The sequence below is a fragment of the Oppia nitens genome, unplaced genomic scaffold (assembly GCF_028296485.1).
Source record: "Oppia nitens isolate AA-2021 unplaced genomic scaffold, nextdenovo-longstitch-racon4-pilon3 scaffold7_pilon_pilon_pilon, whole genome shotgun sequence".
Taxonomy (NCBI): Eukaryota; Metazoa; Arthropoda; class Arachnida; order Sarcoptiformes; family Oppiidae; genus Oppia; species Oppia nitens.
Window position 1 is genome coordinate 2,025,998 of NW_026533251.1, and position 22,799 is coordinate 2,048,796.

The following is a 22,799-nucleotide window of genomic DNA, read 5'->3' on the forward strand; positions in this document are numbered from 1 at the left end:
TTTTACACATTCATTGACTAATACTTTAATGTAATCAATATGTTATAGTACTGTACGTCAATTATTTAGTAAGTTTTGATTATAGTTTCATATTCATTATACATTTAAGTTATTGTTTATTTCAATTTTACAATAGTTTATTTCGGTAATAGTTATGTTAATATTATACATTATGATTATATCAATATAATTGTATATACGTATTGTATATATCAATATAATTGTATATACGTATTGTATATATCAATATAATTGTATATACGTATTGTATAAATCAATATACTGTGTTATAATTATTTGTATAATGATTTGTATAAAATTGAAACTAAAATTGATGTAAATGTTATTGTATTTATTATATGCTAATTAAAATCCAAATAAGTTTAATCGGGGAATATTTAAACCAAGAAACGGAATTTTTTCCCCTAAGAGACCAGATTTTGATTTAGATCTAACAGTTGTTTTATCTGACTCTTCATTTTTTGAATCATTTACTTCAATCAGATTATCGGACTCTTCGGTTGTTATATCGGTTGTTGTATCGGTTGTTATATCGGTTGTTGTATCGGTTGTTATATCGGTTGTTGTATCGGTTGTTATATCGGTTGTTATATCGGTTGTTGTATCGGTTGTTGTATCGGTTATTATATCGGTTGTTGTATCGGTTGTTGTATCGGTTGCTTCATCGGACACATGACTACCGCTTAATCGTTTGAAAAGTTGTTGATTGGTGTACTTGAGATCTTCTATAGTATCGTCTTGAGAGTCACCATTTCTTCTCTGTAAACGGTTAGCAATATTGATTGTCTGCTTTTGCAACTGATCCTGTGATACGAGACTTGGTTTGGCCGACTAAATAGTCTTAAGATTTGTTAAGTTTTTATTTGATAATTAATCATCACTTGAGACATACCCTTATAAAGAGTTGTTGTGTTTGGCTCTGAAGCTGAGACATCACACTCTATATTAACCATCAATTAAATGATTAACCAATTGATGAAATATGATATAACACTTACATTGGCATTGCATTCAACACAATTAAGGATCAATTTGACAAAACATATAGTTATTAATGTCATCGATGTCCTCAATAAATACATTACTTGTTTAATAATTTAGTATTTAATCAATTAATACAATAATATAAATCATTATTAAATAAATACAAACTTTTTATTAGTTATTAACAGATGTTTTTCACATTCACTGACAACCAATGTATATACAGTACATGTATTACAGTAACAACACTTCAATAACAAATATATTTGTAAACAATACTAAAGTAAATACATTAACAACACTTGAATGAGTGTTGACAATAGATTTGTCATTGAATTGTATAGCGTTTGACATTTGAATCAATGAATGCATTGTTTTGTTACTGTATTATGCATTCAACTGATGAGTCAGTGATTCATACAAACAATGGTTGACAACAAAGAGTTAAGACTTATCTGTCGATTGATAGCTTTGGTACGACAGGACAGATATCAACCACAAGGTATGGATCTATTGGACATTAATCTCGAGTATCATCACATGTATGGACAGTATGTGACTCCCAATGACTTTGACTGCAAATCAATGTACGAATTGTGTCGCTCTTTGGACAAGAAGTCGATGTATTCGTTGTCTGTGACCGAAGTCCAACACAATGGCTACCAAACAGATCGTCTTCTGTTTGATGAAAAAGCTTACGACAAATGGATTAATGATTTGAAATGTTTGTCCAAATTAGAGTCGTTAGAGACAGTGGTTGAGCCAGTTGTGGCACAAGATGTAGGATCACAGGTGACAATCAATTGGTCCATCTGTACGGAACCTATTATGGCCATCAAAGACGTAGAAAATCTTTATTGTTTTTCTGGTGAGTTGTTGTCAACAATGATTGTCGATGAGGTGTTAGTGTCTAATCTAATCCAATAATAGCTAAAATAACATACATTTCATCGCCGTCTGAGTTTTATATACATCTGAAAAATAATAAACAGTCTTATATTGATTTGCGGCGATCTATGCGTTGCTATGAATCAAATAATTGTCAATATTTTGTGCCTAAAGAGCTGTTAGTTATCGGCTATTTGGTGGCCGTTAAGAATCCAATGGATTGGGATGTTTGGCATCGGGCGGTAATTCGTTATATCAATGAAGATGTCATTACGCTATACGCCATTGATTTCGGTAATATTATTGTCGAAAGTAGAAGTGAGTTACGTCTGCTTAAGGAATCGATGCTTTTATACCCCGTTCTGGCCATTAAAGTGTCATTGAGTGGAATTGCGCCGTTAAATGGCAAATATTGGTCATCCGATGCCATCGATTATTTGCAATCATTAAAAAAGACATTTAATGATGAATGCGATTGGAATTGTATATTCATTGATGGCTTGTATTATAATTATTATTCAGTAGTATTTGTCAAAATGGTTTCGACGACCATTGAGGACAACACAATGCAATTACCCGTATATTTGCACGAAAATTTCATACGAAAATCATTGGCCCGAATGATATCGTTTTGTTGGCATCAATACTACTATGAAATGTCACGAGATATGACTACTGGTGGCCATGACTTTCCCGAACCATTACATGTTGTCAAACGAATGCCTGGCATTTATGCTATCAAATCTCCTCCGATAGCGTTGTCCGAAACCAATATGTGGCCAATGATTCTACCGAAAAGTCAATCATCAGAACAAATAGATTTCAATGACGTTCAATCAAATAGTGACAACAATAGCGATGATTATGATTACTCAAACTTTTACTTGACATCGTATCCATCGATTGAAGTTAAAGTTAAGTCTTATTTTGAAAAATTTGATGACTTTCCGTATGTGGAGCGCAGTTATTTCACAGATGGCCACTTTCAAGTCCAGTTACCTTATTATGAGCGCAAGTATTTTATTCAATGCCTATAACACATATAACTATTGCACCCAAATATGTCACGAATTGATGTTATATTTCTCAGGACTGGTATTTAATAATACTTACGATAAACAACATAATTATCCAATCATTGGTATTAATGACATATAAATATCATATTTTAACTTATATTATATAAAGTAATTTTGATATATATTATTATTCTTACATTTTCATTCATTTTATTATTTAAAATATTTTGTTTATAATATTTATTTGTTTTTGTTTAATTTAGTCAACTTATATACCTTAGTTTTAATATAATACTTATAAGTAGACTATTAAAATTTTTCATTAATAAATAAAACAAAAATATTCATTTTAAATATTGTTATTAGTACATAACAAATAACCATTTATATAAGATTTTAAATTTTATTACATTTATAATTAACGTAAAATTATAATAAAACCATATGTTTTTAAATTAGTTGTTTTAATACTTAAACATGTCTACAAAATGTGTAATTTAAATAAAATGATAACTTATATTATTGTGTATTTATTTATTCAAGCAATTCAATCGCAAATAATTACTGATGTAATTTTTAAAAAATAATTTATTTAAATTGTTAATTATTTAACTAATTATTAATAATTCTTATAGAGTTATTTGACAGATACTGTCAACACTACACCCATACCAAAGTACCCGGAGTTTAATAATGACGACGACAAAGATATATCAATACCTTTACAACCACTTTATACTAATAAACAAAATACCGCTAATTTTAATGTATGTCTCTAAAGATATTTAGAAATTATATTATTTTTTACTTACTTGTAATATAATTCAAATTAAGATTGTAATAAAAAATAATGTAATTATAGGATCATCAATTTGGAAATTTGGATTCATTAGGTTTAAAAATATTTATTTAATTTATAATTATATACAGTAAATATGTATATATATATATATATATATCAGGGTTAAGAAAGGGGTAGGGGGTCAAATGATCAAGATCAAGATTTTGGAATTTGACCTTCTAGACTCCCTTAAAATCTAAAACCTTGATTAACCCTTATATATATATTTTTCATTAAATTGTTTTATTAGATAAAATGCCAAATTTTGTTATAAAAAACAATGATAACAAAGAAATGTCAAGTTTTGAGCCACAGACAGAAAATTATGAAATCTCTACAAATATTGATTCAAATAAAACTAAAATCAATTCAATCAATCAATTTAATGATAAGGATTTTTTGTTGCAAATACCTAATAATACCGGTGCTGACGAACATATAGCTAAAATAAGTCTCGAATTGAGTGACACGACAAACACGAAACCATACAATTTTGTCAAAGATAGTTATCAATTGTATAATACCATTTCCAATACAATACCAACTACTCCGATAACAACTACTACTACTACTATAACTCCAACTACTAATACTACAACTACTACCGCAACTACTGGTACCCTATCTACTACTAGTAAATCTACTTCTACTCCATTTACTACTATCCCATCAACTACTAGTCAATCAACTACTCTATCTTCTACTACTATCCCATCAACTACTAGTCAATCAACTACTCTATCTTCTACTACTATCCCATCAACTACTAGTCAATCAACTACTCTATCTTCTACTACTATCCCATCTACTACTAGTCGATCAACTACTATCCCTACTACAACTACCCCATTTACTACTAGTCAATCTACTACTATGACTACTACCCTATTCACTACTATCCCATCGACAACAACGCCATATATTACTACTCTATCTGATAATATGGAGATTACTACTACTCCATATACTACTATAACAACAACAACAACAACTACTACTACTACTACTACTACTACTACTACTACTACTACTACTACTACTACTACTATACCAATTGAATTAGTTTTAACGACGCCTTTTAATAGTTATGATGAGAGTGAACTAAATGATGCAGAAGTGGATCACTTGAACCATTCAGAATCTCTGTCCCAAAAACATAATGATAGTAATGACGACCTCTGCAGTCATGTAAATATCCATCAAATATTAAGAAGATTAGTAAAACTATCTAACGATAAAAACTATTTGAATGCTGTCAAACAATTTGCAAATAATATACAACACATGAATTTATTTGATAATAATTTAATTAATACTATTAATGAAAACATACCGTCAATAATAGTAATGAATTCTACAAAACCGTCTTCAAAACAAATCATTCAATTGCCGATAAATAATATATTAAAACCAATCAATTCAGTCAAATATACTGATAATACTATTTTGAGTCAAACAAATAGTATCCAACAATTACCAACTATACCACAACCTCTTACCAATCAATTATTATTTAAAAATAATATTTTAAAGACTACTAATAGACCTAATTTACAAGTATTTTATAAAAATCCTGGTAATAGTCCTTTCAATAGTTTTGTTCTAAACAATCAATTAAATAACGAAATTAAAAGAAATGAATTACATTACCAAACTGATGAGTCTATCTATAATCAGGGTATTAATGAATTACATTATCAAAATGATGAGTCTAACTATAATCAGGGTATTAATGAATTACATTATCAAAATGATGAGTCTAACTATAATCAGGGTATTAGTGAATTACATTATGAAACCGATGAGTCTAACTATAATCAGGGTATTCCTAAATTTAATTTTATACAACCAAACAATCTCTGGCTATATAAGCAAAGAAATTCAGTGCTGATGTCACCAAATTCTGCCGAAACATTAAATTATTTGCCACAAATGGGTCCTAATATGAGACAAATTAATTCAAACGTTCAGCAATTTGTACCAAATTATGTCAATTTTTGGCAAAATAGTGATCAAATAATGCCAATTAACAAAAATTATAAACTAAATCAAGTTTTAGGTAATAGTAGACAATATCCAATGCCTCGGACTTATAATGAAATACAAACATTGTCTCAATTACCAAATAATAGAAATCCTAACTTAAAAACATTTATATTAAACGATAGACAATTGGGTCTTACGAAGAGATTTAATAGTTTGCCAACAAATGGTGTTATTGATATAAATTCACGAATTCGTACCACAATTAGACCAAATCTGATTAGATCACCGCAACTGTCGTACCAACAAGTCATTGGCTATAATAATCCATTGCTGAAAAATGATCAAATTCAACAACAATTGCAATATCTGAAACACATACAGATACAGGAGCAGAGACAAAGACAGATACAGATGCAGAGACAAAGACAGATACAGATGCAGATACAGGAGCAGAGGCAAAGACAAAGACAAAGACAGATGCAGATACAGGAGCAGAGGCAAAGACAAAGACAGATGCAGATACAGGAGCAGAGGCAAAGACAGAGACAGATGCAGATGCAGATACAGGAGCAAAGGCAAAGACAGAGGCAGATACAGGAGCAGATTCAGATGCAGGCGCAGAGACAAATACAGGAACAGAGACAAAGACAATTGCAGATTCAGATGCAGGCGAAGAGACAGATGCAGATACAAGAGCAGAAACAGAGACAGATGCAGATACAGGAGCAGAAACAAACCAATTGGATTACACCACGACTTCAACAAAATAAACCAATTTTGCCAAATATACAACAATCCAATCAAATTCAACAATTTGATAGATTTAGAGGACAAATGATAGGAAAGTCAATGCCTCAACAATTTGCATACAATTTAAATCCAAATAATAACACAAACTTTGATTTTAAACCAAACCGACAAATTTTTTCGGTAGAAAAAGAGTAGCACTTTTATTATTATACTTGTTTTAAGCAAATATTTTTATTAAATTATTAAGATACACAAGTTAATCAAAATTTTTAATTATTTCATTATTTTTTATTATTTTATTTATGATGAATATTGCTATTTTTAATAATAATTAATGATACCTAATTAGATTTGGCATAAAAAGAGTGATTTCAGTATTAATTATATAATTAGATTATACAATACAATACAAAAACCGTTTTAAGAGTTTTATGCGATGCCAACCATGTATTGGGTAATCAAAGGCTGATATCATGTATGATATGTTCCGGTGTTATCAAAACTAATGTATCAATTGGTGGACTAACTCAAGTTCTTGACGACAAATCCAAATTATATGCGATTCACTATTTATATGAAATTCAGTCTCAATTGATTTATTCTCTATGATTTGAGGCCTCCTTTCTATTTTGTTGCTCTCCTTTTATGGATAACCTGACCCAACCTTTCTATTCAATAGCAAACGTACTGTTTTGGACATCCATGACAATGATCTTCACATTTGAATTTAATGTTATTGTCTTTACTATATTTAAACTAATTTATCTAACGCTTCTTCATCTGAAATATCAATTCAAACAAATCAATGACTCGATTACCGATTGTATGAATACCAAGAATATAATTTACAGGTTTTTATCCAATTGTTAGCTCATCACAACTCTCTCTCTCTCTCTCTCTCTCTCTCTCTCTCTCTCTCTCTCTGCAAAACAACTAAAAAAATCGTTAAACTATTATATTCTAATTTTGTGTATATATTGTCGAAACTGGCACTTATTATATTGATTTATACAGTATATCCCATACATCGAATTCACCAGATTTTACCAAAATTTAGACATTTATTATATTCATTGCCTATTTCTACTGTTTTCACTTTAAACCTATTATGTGTATCCATCACTTCAAAAGCTCACAAACCACTCAAAACTATGTATAAACTATATAGTCGTTTAAATTTGAGTAATAATGCAAAACTCAATATATTGGCATTCATTGAGAAGTTGTGGGAACAGGCGATCGGTTTTTATTGCTCTAAACTTTTCCCAATCACTCACTTTTCCCAATCAATTCTACAAATACCGGTGCGATTGGGCTATAATTACTTTCTTAGTATACTTTTCCTTAGAAAAATAGGTTATATTCATTGATTGATTAGCAGTTTATAACTCAAAATTATATAGTTTAAACTTTTAAGCATTTTATACATAAATAGTTAATATATTAATTATTACTGTATTAACTTTTAAACCTAATTATCTATTTATACTAAATTATAATTAATTAATATTCATAATATTTTAAGAACAAGTAATAAAAAACGTAAATCAAATGAAATTTTATGTATGTATGTAAATATAGTATTAGGTTTTTATTAACTTAATTATGATTAAACATAACAAGTTTTTTTAAATCAAATATTAATTTTTAAACATAAAAAAATATTAATTAATTAATTATAATCAATCAATTCGTAAATTTAATAAAAAAAATTGTTTTTATTTGATTCACTTTTCTCAGTATTAGGTCATTAATATTTAAGCCTTTAATTAACTTTTTATTACATTATAATAAACAATTACTCATACTCTATGTTTGTACATTTTATTATTAATTCAAAATGTTTATATTTAAGCTTAGTTTCTACTTTTATTTATTTATTATTTTATAAAGTATTTGACTTAAAAAATATTTATATATATAATTGTTGTATAATTGCAACAAATATTATGCAATAATCTTGAACATGTACATAATGTAACTAAAAATAATGTAAAACTTTACTATAACTTATTATTGTATTTGTTATTAAGTTATCACTTATAATAACTAACCAAAGATAAGACATTCCTATACAGAGTACAAATAATTGTTGTTTGGATAACAAAAGTAATATTAATTATAATATTTTTAATCATCTAATTTAAGTCATAGCTTATCAAAGATGTTGCGATAATACAAACACATATTTAATATCAATTCCATGGCAAACATTATGACTTAAATAATGGCTGAAACTAAAACTACTTATTTATTAAATAAAAATAGTATTTTAATTCAAATTATAACAAGTTATTAAATTATTATAATAAACATAATTATTAAAAACTTGGTGTTAATTATTCAATGGGTTGTAGAAAAAACTTTCGCATATTATTAAAAGTTATTATATCAGTGGCTTGTCTTACAATATGCTCGTATCAGATCTATATCGTCGGTATACTATATCTATCATATCCCACAACAATTGACTTAAGAGTCAGTAAGTCATTGAATGTCCATTTACCTGGTATTACCATTTGCACGGAAATTTCAACCACGATATTACCGGAAAAAATTGTTGAAATACAGCCTACACTTTATTCAGTACTTCATGGTATGGCATAAATTTATCATATCAGTCAACATTTATATTAATTATCACATTTTACAGGTAAAAGTCAAAGACAGGTATCGTATTTGTTGAGAAAGAAGGCATTCCGTCAACTATTAGAAGAGCCATTGAGGACATTACCCATTCATTTACAACATCAGTACACAATAAATGCTAACAACTTCTTTGACAAGTGTGAAGTGCCAACACCTGTAGGTTATCAAAAGGGGTTTACTTATAGCAACACAAAAATCAATTGCAGTGCTATTTCAAAGATAGTCGAAACCATCTCTTATGATACCAAATGTTATACACTTTTCTATAATAATGTGGAAAATTATGATCAAAATAAATATAAAATAAAGAGAGATATGGCCGCTAATCTCAAATATTTAGCTTGGATTAGACTTAATAGGGATTACATACTAAATGGTCTAATTTTTATTCATTCACCAAAAGGTAATTAAGTTTTTATTTGACAAATAAAATGCCATTAAATTATTTAATAATTAAGAATTACATCAATATTCTGTCGGCAATAATGTAATGCAAATAAATCCAAATACCGAGCAATTTGTGGGAATTAGTTTCACTCGTCAGACAACATCACTACTACCGCATCCGTATGCAACTCAATGCAAGAATTATAGTCTCGAAGGGTTTACATCACGAGATCACTGTTTAGCTGATTGCAAAGTCACTGAATATACCAGAGCTGATGGATGGCCGGGAGATATCTTTGCCACCAATAATATTACATATACTTTCTCTAATCTTTGGATTAATAAGAAGAGTCCTTCGGGTCATCTCGAAGAAGGTCTTTCAGTGGATGAGTTATGCAGGAAAAAGTGCGGTGACTTTGAAGACTGTTATAATATATTTTATGAAGTGAAGGCATTGCGAATAATGGAAAGGGATGAAGACGATTACGAACAAAATGATTGGATCACTATTGGTATTCTTCCTCCGAAGTCAGTCGACATGACTTTAGTACATCAACCCAAATATGAAACCGTGGAACTGGCGGTCAGTTTCTATAATTACATTAATTCATGCCATATATTATAATTAATAATATTGTAAACAGATATACATCGGAGGACTAATTAGTTTATATTTAGGAGTTAGTGTTGTCTCAGTGATTGTCGCTATCTTTGCATTCATTACATTCACAGCCAAACCATTTAGTCGTAAAAAGAAGTACACGACTAATGTCAAGACAAAAGATTATAAAAATGGTATTCAAACAAATGGCTTAAGTCATCAAAATAGTCAACCGGTAAATAATACCGGAGCTGATTGTGACACTCATTTAGTTGATGAACACCAGTCGACAACTGTTGCCATTCCTGAAGCACAACAAACACCCAGAGCTAGACTGCCGGGAATTTTACATTTTATGTTTGAAACTTAATATCATTTTTTATACAACTTTTATATGACATTATTAATTGTCTAATTGTCTGTTATTATAAATATACATAACATTTATAAAATAAATTATTTTACAAACATATAAATGTTTAATATTGAAATATAAATATAAATATAAATGATATCATTACAGCAATTTTATATTAAAAGTCATTATATAATAATTTATATTAAAAAATAATTTTCGAAAATTATGTTTGTTTTTTATTTTTAACTAATTCTCAATTATTATATAATAAAGTTTATAATACCATATGTGCTATCCTTGACATATATATAACCATTTGGTTTACATTTAGTTCTAGAATTTGTCGCTTAAATTATAAACTTGTTTTAAGTACTTGTGTTTCATATAAAAGTTAGTAATATTTAGTAATATAATATTCAATTATTTAAAGTATATACCAATAATTTTATTTTAATAAATAAAAATAAAATTATTTTATATACAAATTACAATTTGCTAAATTGTAAATATAAACATTAATTTAAAATGAAATAATAATCATATTTTAAAATTGAGTTACCATTAAATGATTTTTATTAAAAGCTGTTATATATGAAAAATTCATATTTGAGAGGTATATATAAGTTGGTGTTTACTATGATTTTACTGGTGATCCGACACTCATGAGAACAGTGACAATAAATACAAACAAACAAAACAAGAAAATCCAACAAAAATTGACAAAACCTAATAAAACCTTATAATATGTGGTAATTGCCTCAATCAGTAACACTACTCCTCAATACAATTTAAATTCAATAATATTTAACAACTAATGCTTAAGTGTAATGTAATTAAACTTAAAATAATATACAATACAACTGAGCCATAAATTGCTAATATATTTGTGTATAAAATGTTTGAGAGCTAACAGAAAGAGTGAAAATACCATATTATAAGACAAAAGAGAGTGACTCTCAAAAGTCACTCCTTATAACATAAGGTACTCTATGAGTGACTTATGATCACCTTTTTTGTATCACATTTATATTCACTGCTATTAAGATTTAATACTAATTTATTTATTAATTATTATCAAATTAATAATATTTATTTAATCTAATGATCAAAATAAATTTATTTATTGTATTAAATTTACAACAAACTTATGCTAAAATGAATAACTTATACTTTAAAAATAAGGTCACCATGATCAAATTAAAACATACCACTACTACTCTATTATTAAAAATGTATATAAATTATGATTTGCAAAAATAATATTAATATAAACATAAATATAAATAACAAATTGTTCAAAAAATAATATCAAGTTTTTATAAATTGATTTAATTAAAACTGTTATTAGAAAAAAGTTAGTATTTAGAGAGCATATATACATTTGATGTAAATTACTACTAACTAGTGATCCGATACTCATGAGAACTGTGACAACAAATAAACAAAATTAAAACTAAACAAAACTTATAATAAAAGTATCCAATGATAAAGTACTCTCACTCTCAGCAACTCATTTAACATTACAATCAAATGATCAGTTGTGTCAGCCCGGCTATGGTCTGACTGACTCAACTGAGCCCATGAGTTGCTTATAGTAAGAGCTTGAGAGCTGCTTGAGCTCTGAGGATCTTATTGTAAGTCTCCTTAAAACATAAGGTACTMAATGAGTTAATTATGATCACAATTTTATACAATTTATTAGTAAAATGTTTATCATTTTATGAATATTATAATATATTAACAATTTCAACCTTTTTATTGATTAATGCAAATTATTGAAACAATTGTTTTTTAGATTGAAATGTCAATTAATTAACATTAATAACATATTAATTAAGATTAAAGYTTTAAATTATAATAAAATCATAACTTAATAAACATATGAAATGTTTTCTTACATTATTATTATAATAACATAAACTTAATATACTTTATATATAAAAATATAAAAAATTAAATAGCAATATGATATTACTAAATTAAAATAAATAATTTAACAAAAATGTACTTTATTATGAGTGTATTTTAGATTCATTTATTAGTAATTTACTTATATTAAAATTAAGTTCAAATATTATTGATTTCTACAAATACATAATTTTTTTATTTTATCGTTTAAGTATGTATATTATACTAGGCTATTATTAATAGCTATCAAAACAAAAAAATAATTTTATACATAGTTAAATAAAAATATTTATATAATAAGTTTTCAAATTTGATTTTTTACAATAATTATATGTAGTAATGTTGTAAATTACAATCAATAATATAATTATTGTTACATTAATTTTGATAATTACGTATTTATTTATGTGATTTTTATTATGATTGTAGTTTTTGTTTAATTAAAGTTTTATCACAAAATGATTGTTTAATGTATTTTTGTATCATATAATCATTATTAGAAATAATTTTATAATAATTTATGTAACAAAAAATCAATACAAGTTGATTGTTTAAACAAGTACAGTTTAATAATATGCAATAAATACCCTGTTCACATTCAAATTGTACATATAGTTTATATATGGTGTGCGTATAAGTTATTGAATTGAAAAATATATAGATATTTGTCGATTAAAGACCAAAATTAGGTGAAAACAAACAATAAATGAGTGAATGATTAACAGGAATAACATGTTTAGTGAACACTCTCTCACATCTTTCAGTTTCAGTCAACTCTAACTTCTTAGAGATTTCAATGCCAGTCATTGACGAAGAGATTGTCATATATAACAATCCTTTAGTTTGTGTGACGGGACATGATTTTAAAAGATTGTAAATCAATACTTCACCTATTATTTCATTATCACCATAAACAGGTCCTATCATACCTTTACCTTCATAATCAATTCTAATACATCCAAAACCATTTAATTGTTTTGTATTATCATTAATGGCCACAAATGTGGTATAACCTGAGTTATGAAGACATAAATTAATTAGTTTTTCGCGATTGCCATTCATTTGTACTCTCGAGTCATAATCAATAATCTTTTGCAACAATTCATTGTTATCTCTATTGAAAACTTCAATTTTAATTTCTTTATCGACATTTTGTCTTAGACTCTGCCAATTCATGGGTATACCACTGCATACAACCATTGATATACCTTCACTAACCCGAAATCCAGCTTTATTTCGATACATTTCAAGTTTTTCGGGAACGGCATGTAAACCACAGTTCCTGTTTCCGATGTTTTGTAGACATGATTCAAACAATTGTTTACCAATTCCTCTATTTTGAAACTCACTGTCGACGACATAAAGTCCTAAAAAGCCTGAGTTATGTGTTGTGACGGGTGCACCACAAGCACCTATAACTCGATCTATTAGTTTTAAATATACAATTTAAGTATATCTTACTTATTATAAAAATATAAGTTTTATTTTATATAAATAAATAAAAATTATATACTCGTTATATAAACTTTTTGAAAATCATATATTATATCTAATTGATAATCAATCGATTTTTTATACAAACACTTTCTGCTCAGCCGTAAAACTAATACAATATAAAGTATAGCATCAAAAATAATAATAAATTTATTTCATACACATTCAATACCATTCAAATATTACTCCTTTAGTGTATTACTACCTATACTACAGTATACTGTACTTACAATCGAAAAAAATCATCTCAAATATAAAAATACTATACACTGTATACAATATGTCTAAAGATATAATAGTTTAAATTATTTTCAAAATGTTTTGTTGCTATAGAAGTCTATTTCATGCATTCATTTTTATTTGAATGTTATATAAATATTTTGTTGATATATACATATATGATGTATATATATATATATATATAATTTATATTTATATATAAATGATAACAGAATATTCTTTATTAGTCTAAAATATTGAAATTTTAGTTCGAAAGTGAATATTATTTATAAATATAAATTTATCAAAATTTTTTAAATAAATATAATTATAAATAATATGCAAATCAATACTTACTGTCCTTTCGATTGATAGCAACATAAAAGGCTTTTGAATCGCATTCATAAAATGCCTCTAAAGTGGACAGACTTTCCTGAAGATCAAACACTGAAAAACAATTGAGTGCTTCTTTCATATGTTTTTTCTCCATTAATCGGATTTCTATGTCATCTTTACTCTGAATTGAACTCATTATAAGATATTAATAGATAACTAAATATTTTAATCTAAATTTGATAGCTTTTAAACATTATGTCAGTTATATATATATTATATGAAGATTGAAGGTTAGTTATAAAAAACAATTATTAATATTTTTTAAAGCTATAATACATTGAATATTATGATTGATAGACAATAACACATGTGTTTAATGAAACAAAATGATTGATTTGATTGTTTGAATGATTGTCTGTTTTATAGCAATGATAGTTATCGTTGTGTTTGTTTGGCAAACAAACCCAAAACCTACTTTCCATCGCAAACGATGTGAGAGCTAATAAAACACAAAACTTACGCAACCTTTTAGATGATTACCGCATGCGTTATCATTGCCATCACTTCAAGTTCAACTGATATTTTCAGAAAAAAATTTATTACATTTATTGAATAAATTTATATAATTATTTCTATGGATTTTAAAATGTTTTTAAAAGCAATTTTTTAATTTAATTTATTTAAAAAATATTTAGAAAAATATTAATAATATACTTTATGTAATAAACACAACAATAATATTATTATAAGATATGCAATAATAAAAGATAAACTAATAAAGTATTAAAAATCATTTAATAATAAATTTTAGACATAATTTATACGTCATTTCATATAACTCTCTAAATGCTTAAGTTTTTGGGCGTCTTTTGTTTTGAGACCAATTCTTAAGACTAAATCCATAGCTTTGACTACATTTTGCGGAACAATGGTATACGAGTCTGGATTAGTGCCGTTCATAAAATCAGGCAATTGTTGGTCACTAACAAAGTTGTTTAGATTTTTCTTTTGTGTCAAATGAAAAAATTTTTGATCGTCTTCTGGAAGCCACGACTGAACCAATTTGAAGACATATTGCAATAGATATGGCAATTCATGGATAAGTATGGCGTCAAACAGTTTAGGATAATAAGAGCTAAATGAAGTGACAATAAATTGTAGTAAATCTAAGTCCAAGTTTCCAATGCCAATGGCAGTACAATCCAGTATAAGTGTAACTCCTAAATCAAATAAACAAATTAACCAATAAATGTATATTTAAGCAAAAAAATTATCAAACCTTTGCCATCATTAAAGAAATCAATTTTTTCGATCTGATAAATGAAAAACTTTTTCATAATATCTGACCACTCGTTGACTTTCTTATGAATATTAGCCCTAACTATAATAATCTTCGCATCATTTTTATCTCTTCCATAAGTAATGATTGAACCACTTCTGTAATATTCTTCAGGAAAATCGTTTTCATTTATCTCTTTGACTCCAAAAGACTTTCTCCATCTCATAGCAGCTGTAAGACCCTTAAGAGCCAACTCTTGATTATATTTGTTTTCCAAAATAAATCGTTGTATTTGCCAATCATTTGATTTAATACATTCAATATCTTCATCATAATAGAGACTACCGTTGCTATTGACGTCCGTTAAGAATTGGTTGCGAACATCACTCAGCAATTGAGGAGTTATTTTTGAAATGCCATTTAATGCACTGACTGGTGGGGCCGGCATTGTTAGACTGACTCAAAACTGTTATAGAAATAACTAAAAATCACTAAAAAACTTTTTTTAATTTTTAAAATTACATTTTAACCACAATTTTATTTTAATTTTTGTATTTATTAAATACAAACATTTTTATGGTTTAATTCTTAATTAATAAGATTAATATATTATATAAAAATTAGCAAATAGTATGGTTAAAATTAATAAATTATATTTTTTAAATATAAGTAGTTTTATAACATTTATTTTATTTGCATCATTATCAGTATTACTAATTTTTGATATTTTTGAATTATTATAAAACATTTTTAAGAAATTTAATTTAAATTAACATTATAAAAATATCATTTTATGGTTATGGTTATAATTATCTTATAAATATTTCGTTATTGATTGGTCTATAAAATATATTTTTAATTTAAAAAATAGTAAACATTATCTATGAACATAAACTTTAATTTAAATACAAATTCTAAATCAAACCACAATTATGCAAAAAAGATTCAAAAGTTATTTATTATAATTTTTAAAAATGTCTGAAAAAAATTTAGAATATCAGTAAAAATAATTATATTATTAAGTAAAATATTTAATCAATTATACAATGAATGTTATATAGTTTTAAAGTAACATTTAAGAAACAAACTTATGGATCGATATGTCATATATAGAAAGTACCGTAAATACTGTATATATTTATACAATAAATACAGTACATATTGTATACTAAAGCTTATATAGAAATAAGTATTATATAATTTTATTATTTTCTTACAAATCAATAGCAGTTTTGTCGTTAGATTTTGCGTAGTTTTCCGACTCATAGACTGTATTCACAGGAATTGAATGAACAATCAGTCGGACGACATCTTCCTTTGATTACCTCAAATGACATCAATTTCTAAACAATAAAATTTATTTTTTATAACTAAACAAAAATGTGACGCCAAATAAATATAACATTTTTTTATATAATAGTAACTATCATTAATATATCTAATCATAACATAGAGTTTCTATTAATTACTGTATATGAAAATGACATAACATTTGAGCACATTATTCAAAGTCTTAAGACATGATCAGCTGTGGAATCACTAGACATTTGATGCTATGTTTATTATCAGTTGTGTTGTCCTCTTTCATCAATGGCATCAATCAATCAGTTCGCGAGTCTTCATTTGAATCAATCTTTCGATTCACAAATCGTGTGATTCATTACAGAATTCTTGAAGAGAAACAAATGTCAAATCCAGGAAAAGATTTGGAAAAGATATACAAACTCGACGATCATAGCGAAGAACGTCTTAAAGATTTTAAGACTCTTTGGTCGACCTCTTATTTAATATCGATAATAACCGGTGCTATCATTGGTGGTTATATGGCTGATAAAGTTGGTCGAAAAAAAGGTCTTATTTGGAGTAATATCTTCATATTTATTGCTGCATTCTTCACATCATTCAGTTATCGCTTCGGATCATATGAGATGATAATCATCGGCCAAATTCTTGTGGGCGCAAACATAGGGATCAATTCATGTTTAGCACCCATTTATCTATCAGAAGTCAGTCCTATTCGCTTAAGAGGTATATTTTCATCTGTCTATGTGTTGGGCACTGGACTCGCTCTAGTGATCAGTCAATCGGTGATAACAATATTCAAATTGGAAAACTGGGTTTACATGTTCTCCTCAGTTATTATACCATCAATTTTGATGCTTTTTATTATCAATGAATGTCCTGAATCACCAAAGTTTTCCTTTATCTTAAGAGGCGATCATACAAAGGGTCAAACGGCTCTTCAGAAGTTACGAGAAAATTCAGAAGTAAACGATGAGTTATATGAAATGAAAGTCGAGTATCAACTAATCCAAAGAAGTCAAAGACTTGAATTTCAGACATTTCTTAACGATTATAAACTAAGAAACGCATTACTCATATCAATGACAGTATCAATGAGTCAACACTTAACGGGTATAACAAGTGTTCCGTCTTTTGCCAAATCTGTATATAAAGATCTGTCTCTTTCCGAGAGAAGTCAATCTTATATATCAATAGCACTGTTAACCATCAGTTTCAAGATATCTTTAATATTTGCAATTCTTGTTGAAAGACTCGGCCGAAGAACTCTATTGTTGATGGGATTGTTAGGTGTGTTCTGCGCACTGATATTCCTATCGTTTTGTATCGCTTTAAGGGAAAGTCTGGATGTTTTGAATCACTTAAACATAATCACACTTTTTGTATATATAATCCTTTACTCTTGTGGTCCATCTTTTATACCGAACTTCTATTTTGTTGAACTGTTCCGAACTGATTGTCGATCTATCGGCGCCACCATATCAGTGGTCACTCTATATATTGTTCCACTTATTATATCCATTAGTTTTATATCATTTGAGGTATTTATTAAATATATTGTTTTACAATTTTAAATATACTTAATATTGTTAACATTAAATTTATAGACAAATCTAGAGTCATATGTGGCCGCAGTTTTTGCAGTATTAACATTAATCTTATGGATTATCATCTATAAGACTGTCCCCGAAACCAAAGGAAAGACAATTGAAGAAATTATTTATGAACTCTAAGAACATAAACATTAGAGTTATTAAAATTATATTATAATTTTAAAGTATTTTACTATTGGTTATTATATATTTAATATTTGTATTTAATTATTAATCATTAGATATGTTATACATTATACCAGTAATTAAGTACAGTAAACTGTATAGTAATTATTGATAGTTGATCTTATTAAGTGCCAAATATTTAAAACCTGTTATTAAGTATTAGATTTTACAAAATCATAGTATTACATATAATTGTTATTATAATTATATTGAAACCAATTGACAATCAATCAAATTGCCATTTCAATATCCAATATTTCAATACAAATTATATTAATGTTAATGTGACAATCAACCACATGTGGCATTAAATTATAATAATTTACTAATATCAATATTAAAAATTTATTATACAATTTTTTTTATTAAAAAATATAGAAAGCAAATATACATTTGAATATTTATCTTTATTAATTATATATTAATATTATCAATGCATAATTATAATTTATAATTCAACATAAAGTTGACAATATAACAATTAATGAATATAAATTAAATTAATTTTATTTATGTCAACTTCAATGTTTTTAGAGATATTAATAAAATACTTATTAAATGTTATACATAACTACTAAATAAATATTATTTATAAAATTTAAATCAACTGTTAAACATTATACTGATACAATTATACTGATAGTAGTATAAAACCAAGTTTAAAACTTTATGCAGTATTTTTGATTTTATTACATTATACTGGACAACTAATAAATACTGTACACATAAATATACATTACAATAGCTTTAAATAAATAAATTATATATTATAAATAATTATAAGTAATGTATAAATATACACATCAATTTGTGAGCTGTGATTATAAACACTTTGTCACTAATCAAACTAATTTAATAACAAACAAAAAGATAAATAATGATAAAGATTCTTAAGTTAAACAGTATTTAGCAATTTTTTTTATTTAAAAATTATAATAAAAAATAATAATTGAATATTTGTAGTATAAATTTAAAAGCAAATCAAAAATTGAGAAATGAAAAATAATAATATTTTAGTAATTTATGTAATTATTTTTCTCTTGCAATAATCTTGCAATTTATATTTTAAAATATGAAGATTATATTATTATTTTTTTTTTTGAAAATATCAATACATAAAACTGCTATAAAATAATACAATTAATCTAATTTAAGTATATTTATTGGGAACAAATTAGAAAAAACTATTCATATCTTGAATTTTTATCATTTTCAATTTTATATTATTTTTAATTTTAATAAAAATGCATTTTACTACACATAAAATCATAATAAAACACAGTAAACAAAAATGTTTTTGAATTAATAAAGTTTTTATTCAATGACAATAACAATGTTGAAATGTTTCCAAACATTTTGGCAACAATTACAATAATTATAACCACAACAACACACTATATATTGTATTTAATATTAGAAATAAGATAATTAATAAGCTTTTATTGTATACTCATAAATATCAATTTCCTCAAAAAATGTTGGCATCATATTAATGTAAAGTTAATACTGTATATGAGATAATTAATAAAATGAAAATTAGGGTCAATTCAAATGTTTAAAGTGTATATGATTTTAGGTGATGAATGAAAAATGAATTGTAAATACAATTTTTAGCGATGCGTTAAATTTAGGACAAGATTTTTTCAATGATAAAAATACAATAATACTTTCAATTGCGATGCAATTACAACAAAAATAATATAATTTTAATGGTAAGTCCAATGAATAGTGAAGATTATATCCTTTTTTTTTGTCACTCAACGGGTAGTTTGAACTCAATGGCAAAATAGCTCTTTAACTGATAATATCAATAAATTTTACTCTCAATAGTATTTTTATAATCATTTAACTATTTAGTTTACTCAACGCATACATTTCATATTAAATATAAACTATTACTTAACTAAAATATTTAAGTTATTAGTTTTAAATAAAACTTCTGATGTTATTAATATTTAAGTTATATTTATAAATCATTAGTCATTTAATGGCTGCTAATATTAATTTAATTATCACTTTTTTATCTTTAATATTATTGTTTGCATCAGTTTCTGCCAGTAATTAAATATTATTAAATATAAATAAACGCTTTTAACATAATTTATTAAAAATTTTATTTATTTTTTTTTAATTAAAAATCTATCGATTAGTCGGCAATTTATTACTGAGTTCTGGTCCATCATGTTCTGTGTCAACGATGATACCGGGAGTACCCAATCAAACAGTACAGACAATGAAGGGAACGTGTTATTCAAATTTAATTTGTCGACAACAGGGAGGAGTACCTATTGGTAGATGTGGTGTTAGCAATGTTTGTTGTGTTTGTATGTATTTTTGTTTTTCAAAATGATAAATAAATTATAAAATTAATTTTTTTTTATTCAAATCAATGAGTTCCGAGAACTTGTGGAGGAATGGCTGCTCAAAACTCAACATATTTTACAAATCCAGGCTTTCCCTCATCGTATAACAACACTAACACCTGTACACTAACTATTCATAGAGTTCCCGGGGTTAATAAAATTTGCCAAATTAGGTACCATTTATTTTTTATAATTAAATATAAGAAAACTACTTAATAACTAAAAAATCAAATAATTGTAGACTTGATTTTATGGACTTTGAATTGATTCAGCCAAATGAAGGTAACTGTGATAAGGACCAGTTTATTGTTAGCGGTCATAATCTCAATTCACCAGCTCCTACGATATGTGGCTTTAATAGTGGACAGCATAGTAAAATCAAACCTCTATTAAAAATAATATTATATTTCTATAAAATGTTATTGTTTTTAAAAATACAGTGTATCTCGATGTCGATGGAGTTCAGGGACCACTTATAATGAATGTCCGAACCGATGGTCCCGGAAACAGGCGCTGGAATATTCTGGTTTCACAAATTGAATGCACAAATCCATCGAGAGGTTTACTAATCAAATCTAAGGCTTAATATTTTTTATATATAATAATAATAATACATTATTTCACATTTAATTAAACTAATTGTAAATAATTTTGCAAATTTACATCAATTTGTTAGTGTTGATAGTGCACCCGATATCTATCATAATTGTATTTAATTAGATATTATAATAAAATGATTGCAACTTAAATGCACGCTTTTGAAGTAATTACATAATCAATATATTGCACATTAAGTTATCTTAGAAAGTGACAAATATTATGATGTTTTGTTAAACTAATTATATTTGCCAAAAAAACAGCTCCACCTAATTGTCTGCAATATTTGATGGGTCCGACTGGTGTTATCATGAGTTTTAATTATGAAGTTCTGCAACAAACAAATATCAATGTATTGAATACATTGATTCCTACTGTTAGCACACAGTTGTCTGATTGGAATTATAAGGGAATCGGATATATGAATGATTTGCATTACAGTATATGCTTTAGAAAAGAGCAATACTTCTGTACTCAAACATACTCTTTGGACAACATTTCACATTTATTGACACTCAATGACCAGTCGTTTAGCATAAACAATACGGGCGTTAAAGAGAAAGAGGGAGAGATAGGGCTGACCAAGTGCTCAGAAGACTATATTTTGCTGAATGGCATTCGCTATTGTGGTTATCGATTGACCTCTTTGGGTGACAATAAAGAAATTAACGGTCAAATCACAGATGACGGGTATTTGTTATCTATTTATATTATAACTTACAATATATATATATATATATAATAAAATGACAATTTGTTATTTTTAATACCTTTATAGTTCGGGTCCTTTTATCGTTAAATTTATTACGGATAACAAAATAAGTGGTCGAGGATTTAAATTAAATTACAGACAAAATCCATGCATTAATGCATTACAAATACCACAGACATCTCATAGACCACATACTCCTAATAATACATAATTTTTTATTTCTATTATAAAACTTTTTTATTATCATAAGATTATAGTCAAGAATTTTTTCAATCATAGATTAATTTTTAATATTTATAAATTTATTTTTAGTATTTATTTAAATTA

General features: G+C 26.4%; 8 protein-coding genes across 8 annotated transcripts; 5 read left to right on the plus strand and 3 right to left on the minus strand.

Annotated features, from left to right (window-relative positions):
• Positions 1-366: 366 nt before the first annotated feature.
• On the minus strand, positions 367-1,129 carry LOC128963541 (papilin-like). The gene is made up of 3 exons (XM_054310056.1): positions 1,020-1,129; positions 914-961; positions 367-852 (listed from the first exon to the last, which is right to left on the minus strand). Exons 1-3 carry the CDS (start codon positions 1,101-1,103, stop codon positions 367-369), a joined length of 618 nt encoding a protein of 205 aa, XP_054166031.1. The 5' UTR covers positions 1,104-1,129.
• Positions 1,130-1,292: 163 nt separating this feature from the next.
• Positions 1,293-2,985, plus strand: LOC128963136 (uncharacterized). Its single transcript, XM_054309620.1, has 2 exons — positions 1,293-1,873; positions 1,936-2,985. The coding sequence occupies exons 1-2, from the start codon at positions 1,432-1,434 to the stop codon at positions 2,928-2,930; spliced, it is 1,437 nt and encodes a 478-aa protein (XP_054165595.1). The 5' UTR covers positions 1,293-1,431; the 3' UTR covers positions 2,931-2,985.
• A 390-nt stretch (positions 2,986-3,375) lies between these two features.
• On the plus strand, positions 3,376-6,684 carry LOC128963074 (myosin-G heavy chain-like). Its single transcript, XM_054309539.1, has 4 exons — positions 3,376-3,481; positions 3,548-3,679; positions 3,775-3,805; positions 4,004-6,684. The coding sequence occupies exons 1-4, from the start codon at positions 3,401-3,403 to the stop codon at positions 6,682-6,684; spliced, it is 2,925 nt and encodes a 974-aa protein (XP_054165514.1). The 5' UTR covers positions 3,376-3,400.
• A 2,072-nt stretch (positions 6,685-8,756) lies between these two features.
• On the plus strand, positions 8,757-11,676 carry LOC128963542 (uncharacterized). Its single transcript, XM_054310057.1, has 5 exons — positions 8,757-9,085; positions 9,143-9,541; positions 9,597-10,108; positions 10,170-10,483; positions 11,667-11,676. Exons 1-5 carry the CDS (start codon positions 8,836-8,838, stop codon positions 11,674-11,676), a joined length of 1,485 nt encoding a protein of 494 aa, XP_054166032.1. The 5' UTR covers positions 8,757-8,835.
• A 1,388-nt stretch (positions 11,677-13,064) lies between these two features.
• On the minus strand, positions 13,065-14,637 carry LOC128963543 (uncharacterized). The gene is made up of 2 exons (XM_054310058.1): positions 14,463-14,637; positions 13,065-13,816 (listed from the first exon to the last, which is right to left on the minus strand). The coding sequence occupies exons 1-2, from the start codon at positions 14,635-14,637 to the stop codon at positions 13,065-13,067; spliced, it is 927 nt and encodes a 308-aa protein (XP_054166033.1).
• Positions 14,638-15,266: 629 nt separating this feature from the next.
• LOC128963544 (motile sperm domain-containing protein 2-like) lies at positions 15,267-16,171 on the minus strand. The gene is made up of 2 exons (XM_054310059.1): positions 15,721-16,171; positions 15,267-15,661 (listed from the first exon to the last, which is right to left on the minus strand). The coding sequence occupies exons 1-2, from the start codon at positions 16,166-16,168 to the stop codon at positions 15,267-15,269; spliced, it is 843 nt and encodes a 280-aa protein (XP_054166034.1). The 5' UTR covers positions 16,169-16,171.
• A 1,003-nt stretch (positions 16,172-17,174) lies between these two features.
• LOC128963545 (glucose transporter type 1-like) lies at positions 17,175-18,755 on the plus strand. Its single transcript, XM_054310060.1, has 2 exons — positions 17,175-18,563; positions 18,630-18,755. The coding sequence occupies exons 1-2, from the start codon at positions 17,241-17,243 to the stop codon at positions 18,753-18,755; spliced, it is 1,449 nt and encodes a 482-aa protein (XP_054166035.1). The 5' UTR covers positions 17,175-17,240.
• Positions 18,756-21,073: 2,318 nt separating this feature from the next.
• On the plus strand, positions 21,074-22,683 carry LOC128963546 (uncharacterized). The gene is made up of 6 exons (XM_054310061.1): positions 21,074-21,124; positions 21,195-21,336; positions 21,405-21,535; positions 21,604-21,723; positions 22,024-22,450; positions 22,539-22,683. The coding sequence occupies exons 2-6, from the start codon at positions 21,215-21,217 to the stop codon at positions 22,681-22,683; spliced, it is 945 nt and encodes a 314-aa protein (XP_054166036.1). The 5' UTR covers positions 21,074-21,124; positions 21,195-21,214.
• The last annotated feature ends 116 nt before the right edge of the window (positions 22,684-22,799 follow it).

Excerpts from the sequence above, each read along its gene's own strand:
- LOC128963542 (XM_054310057.1), top strand. The coding sequence starts at position 8,836 with ATGGGTTGTAGAAAAAACTTTCGCATATTATTAAAAGTTATTATATCA. Across the intron at positions 9,086-9,142 it reads ACTTTATTCAGTACTTCATG|GTAAAAGTCAAAGACAGGTA; the intron begins GTATGGCATAAA and ends CACATTTTACAG. Across the intron at positions 9,542-9,596 it reads TTTTATTCATTCACCAAAAG|AATTACATCAATATTCTGTC; the intron begins GTAATTAAGTTT and ends TTAATAATTAAG.
- LOC128963074 (XM_054309539.1), top strand. The coding sequence starts at position 3,401 with ATGTGTAATTTAAATAAAATGATAACTTATATTATTGTGTATTTATTT. Across the intron at positions 3,482-3,547 it reads AATCGCAAATAATTACTGAT|AGTTATTTGACAGATACTGT; the intron begins GTAATTTTTAAA and ends TAATTCTTATAG. Across the intron at positions 3,806-4,003 it reads TGGAAATTTGGATTCATTAG|ATAAAATGCCAAATTTTGTT; the intron begins GTTTAAAAATAT and ends TTGTTTTATTAG.
- LOC128963136 (XM_054309620.1), top strand. The coding sequence starts at position 1,432 with ATGGTTGACAACAAAGAGTTAAGACTTATCTGTCGATTGATAGCTTTG. Across the intron at positions 1,874-1,935 it reads AAATCTTTATTGTTTTTCTG|CTAAAATAACATACATTTCA; the intron begins GTGAGTTGTTGT and ends ATCCAATAATAG.
- LOC128963546 (XM_054310061.1), top strand. The coding sequence starts at position 21,215 with ATGGCTGCTCAAAACTCAACATATTTTACAAATCCAGGCTTTCCCTCA. Across the intron at positions 21,337-21,404 it reads AATAAAATTTGCCAAATTAG|ACTTGATTTTATGGACTTTG; the intron begins GTACCATTTATT and ends AAATAATTGTAG. Across the intron at positions 21,536-21,603 it reads CTTTAATAGTGGACAGCATA|TGTATCTCGATGTCGATGGA; the intron begins GTAAAATCAAAC and ends TTAAAAATACAG.
- LOC128963541 (XM_054310056.1), bottom strand. The coding sequence starts at position 1,103 with ATGTATTTATTGAGGACATCGATGACATTAATAACTATATGTTTTGTC. Across the intron at positions 962-1,019 it reads GTGTTGAATGCAATGCCAAT|AGTGTGATGTCTCAGCTTCA; the intron begins GTAAGTGTTATA and ends TGGTTAATATAG. Across the intron at positions 853-913 it reads CACAACAACTCTTTATAAGG|TCGGCCAAACCAAGTCTCGT; the intron begins GTATGTCTCAAG and ends AAGACTATTTAG.
- LOC128963544 (XM_054310059.1), bottom strand. The coding sequence starts at position 16,168 with ATGCCGGCCCCACCAGTCAGTGCATTAAATGGCATTTCAAAAATAACT. Across the intron at positions 15,662-15,720 it reads TTTCTTTAATGATGGCAAAG|GAGTTACACTTATACTGGAT; the intron begins GTTTGATAATTT and ends TATTTGATTTAG.
- LOC128963543 (XM_054310058.1), bottom strand. The coding sequence starts at position 14,637 with ATGAGTTCAATTCAGAGTAAAGATGACATAGAAATCCGATTAATGGAG. Across the intron at positions 13,817-14,462 it reads TGCTATCAATCGAAAGGACA|ATCGAGTTATAGGTGCTTGT; the intron begins GTAAGTATTGAT and ends TAAAACTAATAG.
- LOC128963545 (XM_054310060.1), top strand. The coding sequence starts at position 17,241 with ATGATCAGCTGTGGAATCACTAGACATTTGATGCTATGTTTATTATCA. Across the intron at positions 18,564-18,629 it reads TTAGTTTTATATCATTTGAG|ACAAATCTAGAGTCATATGT; the intron begins GTATTTATTAAA and ends TTAAATTTATAG.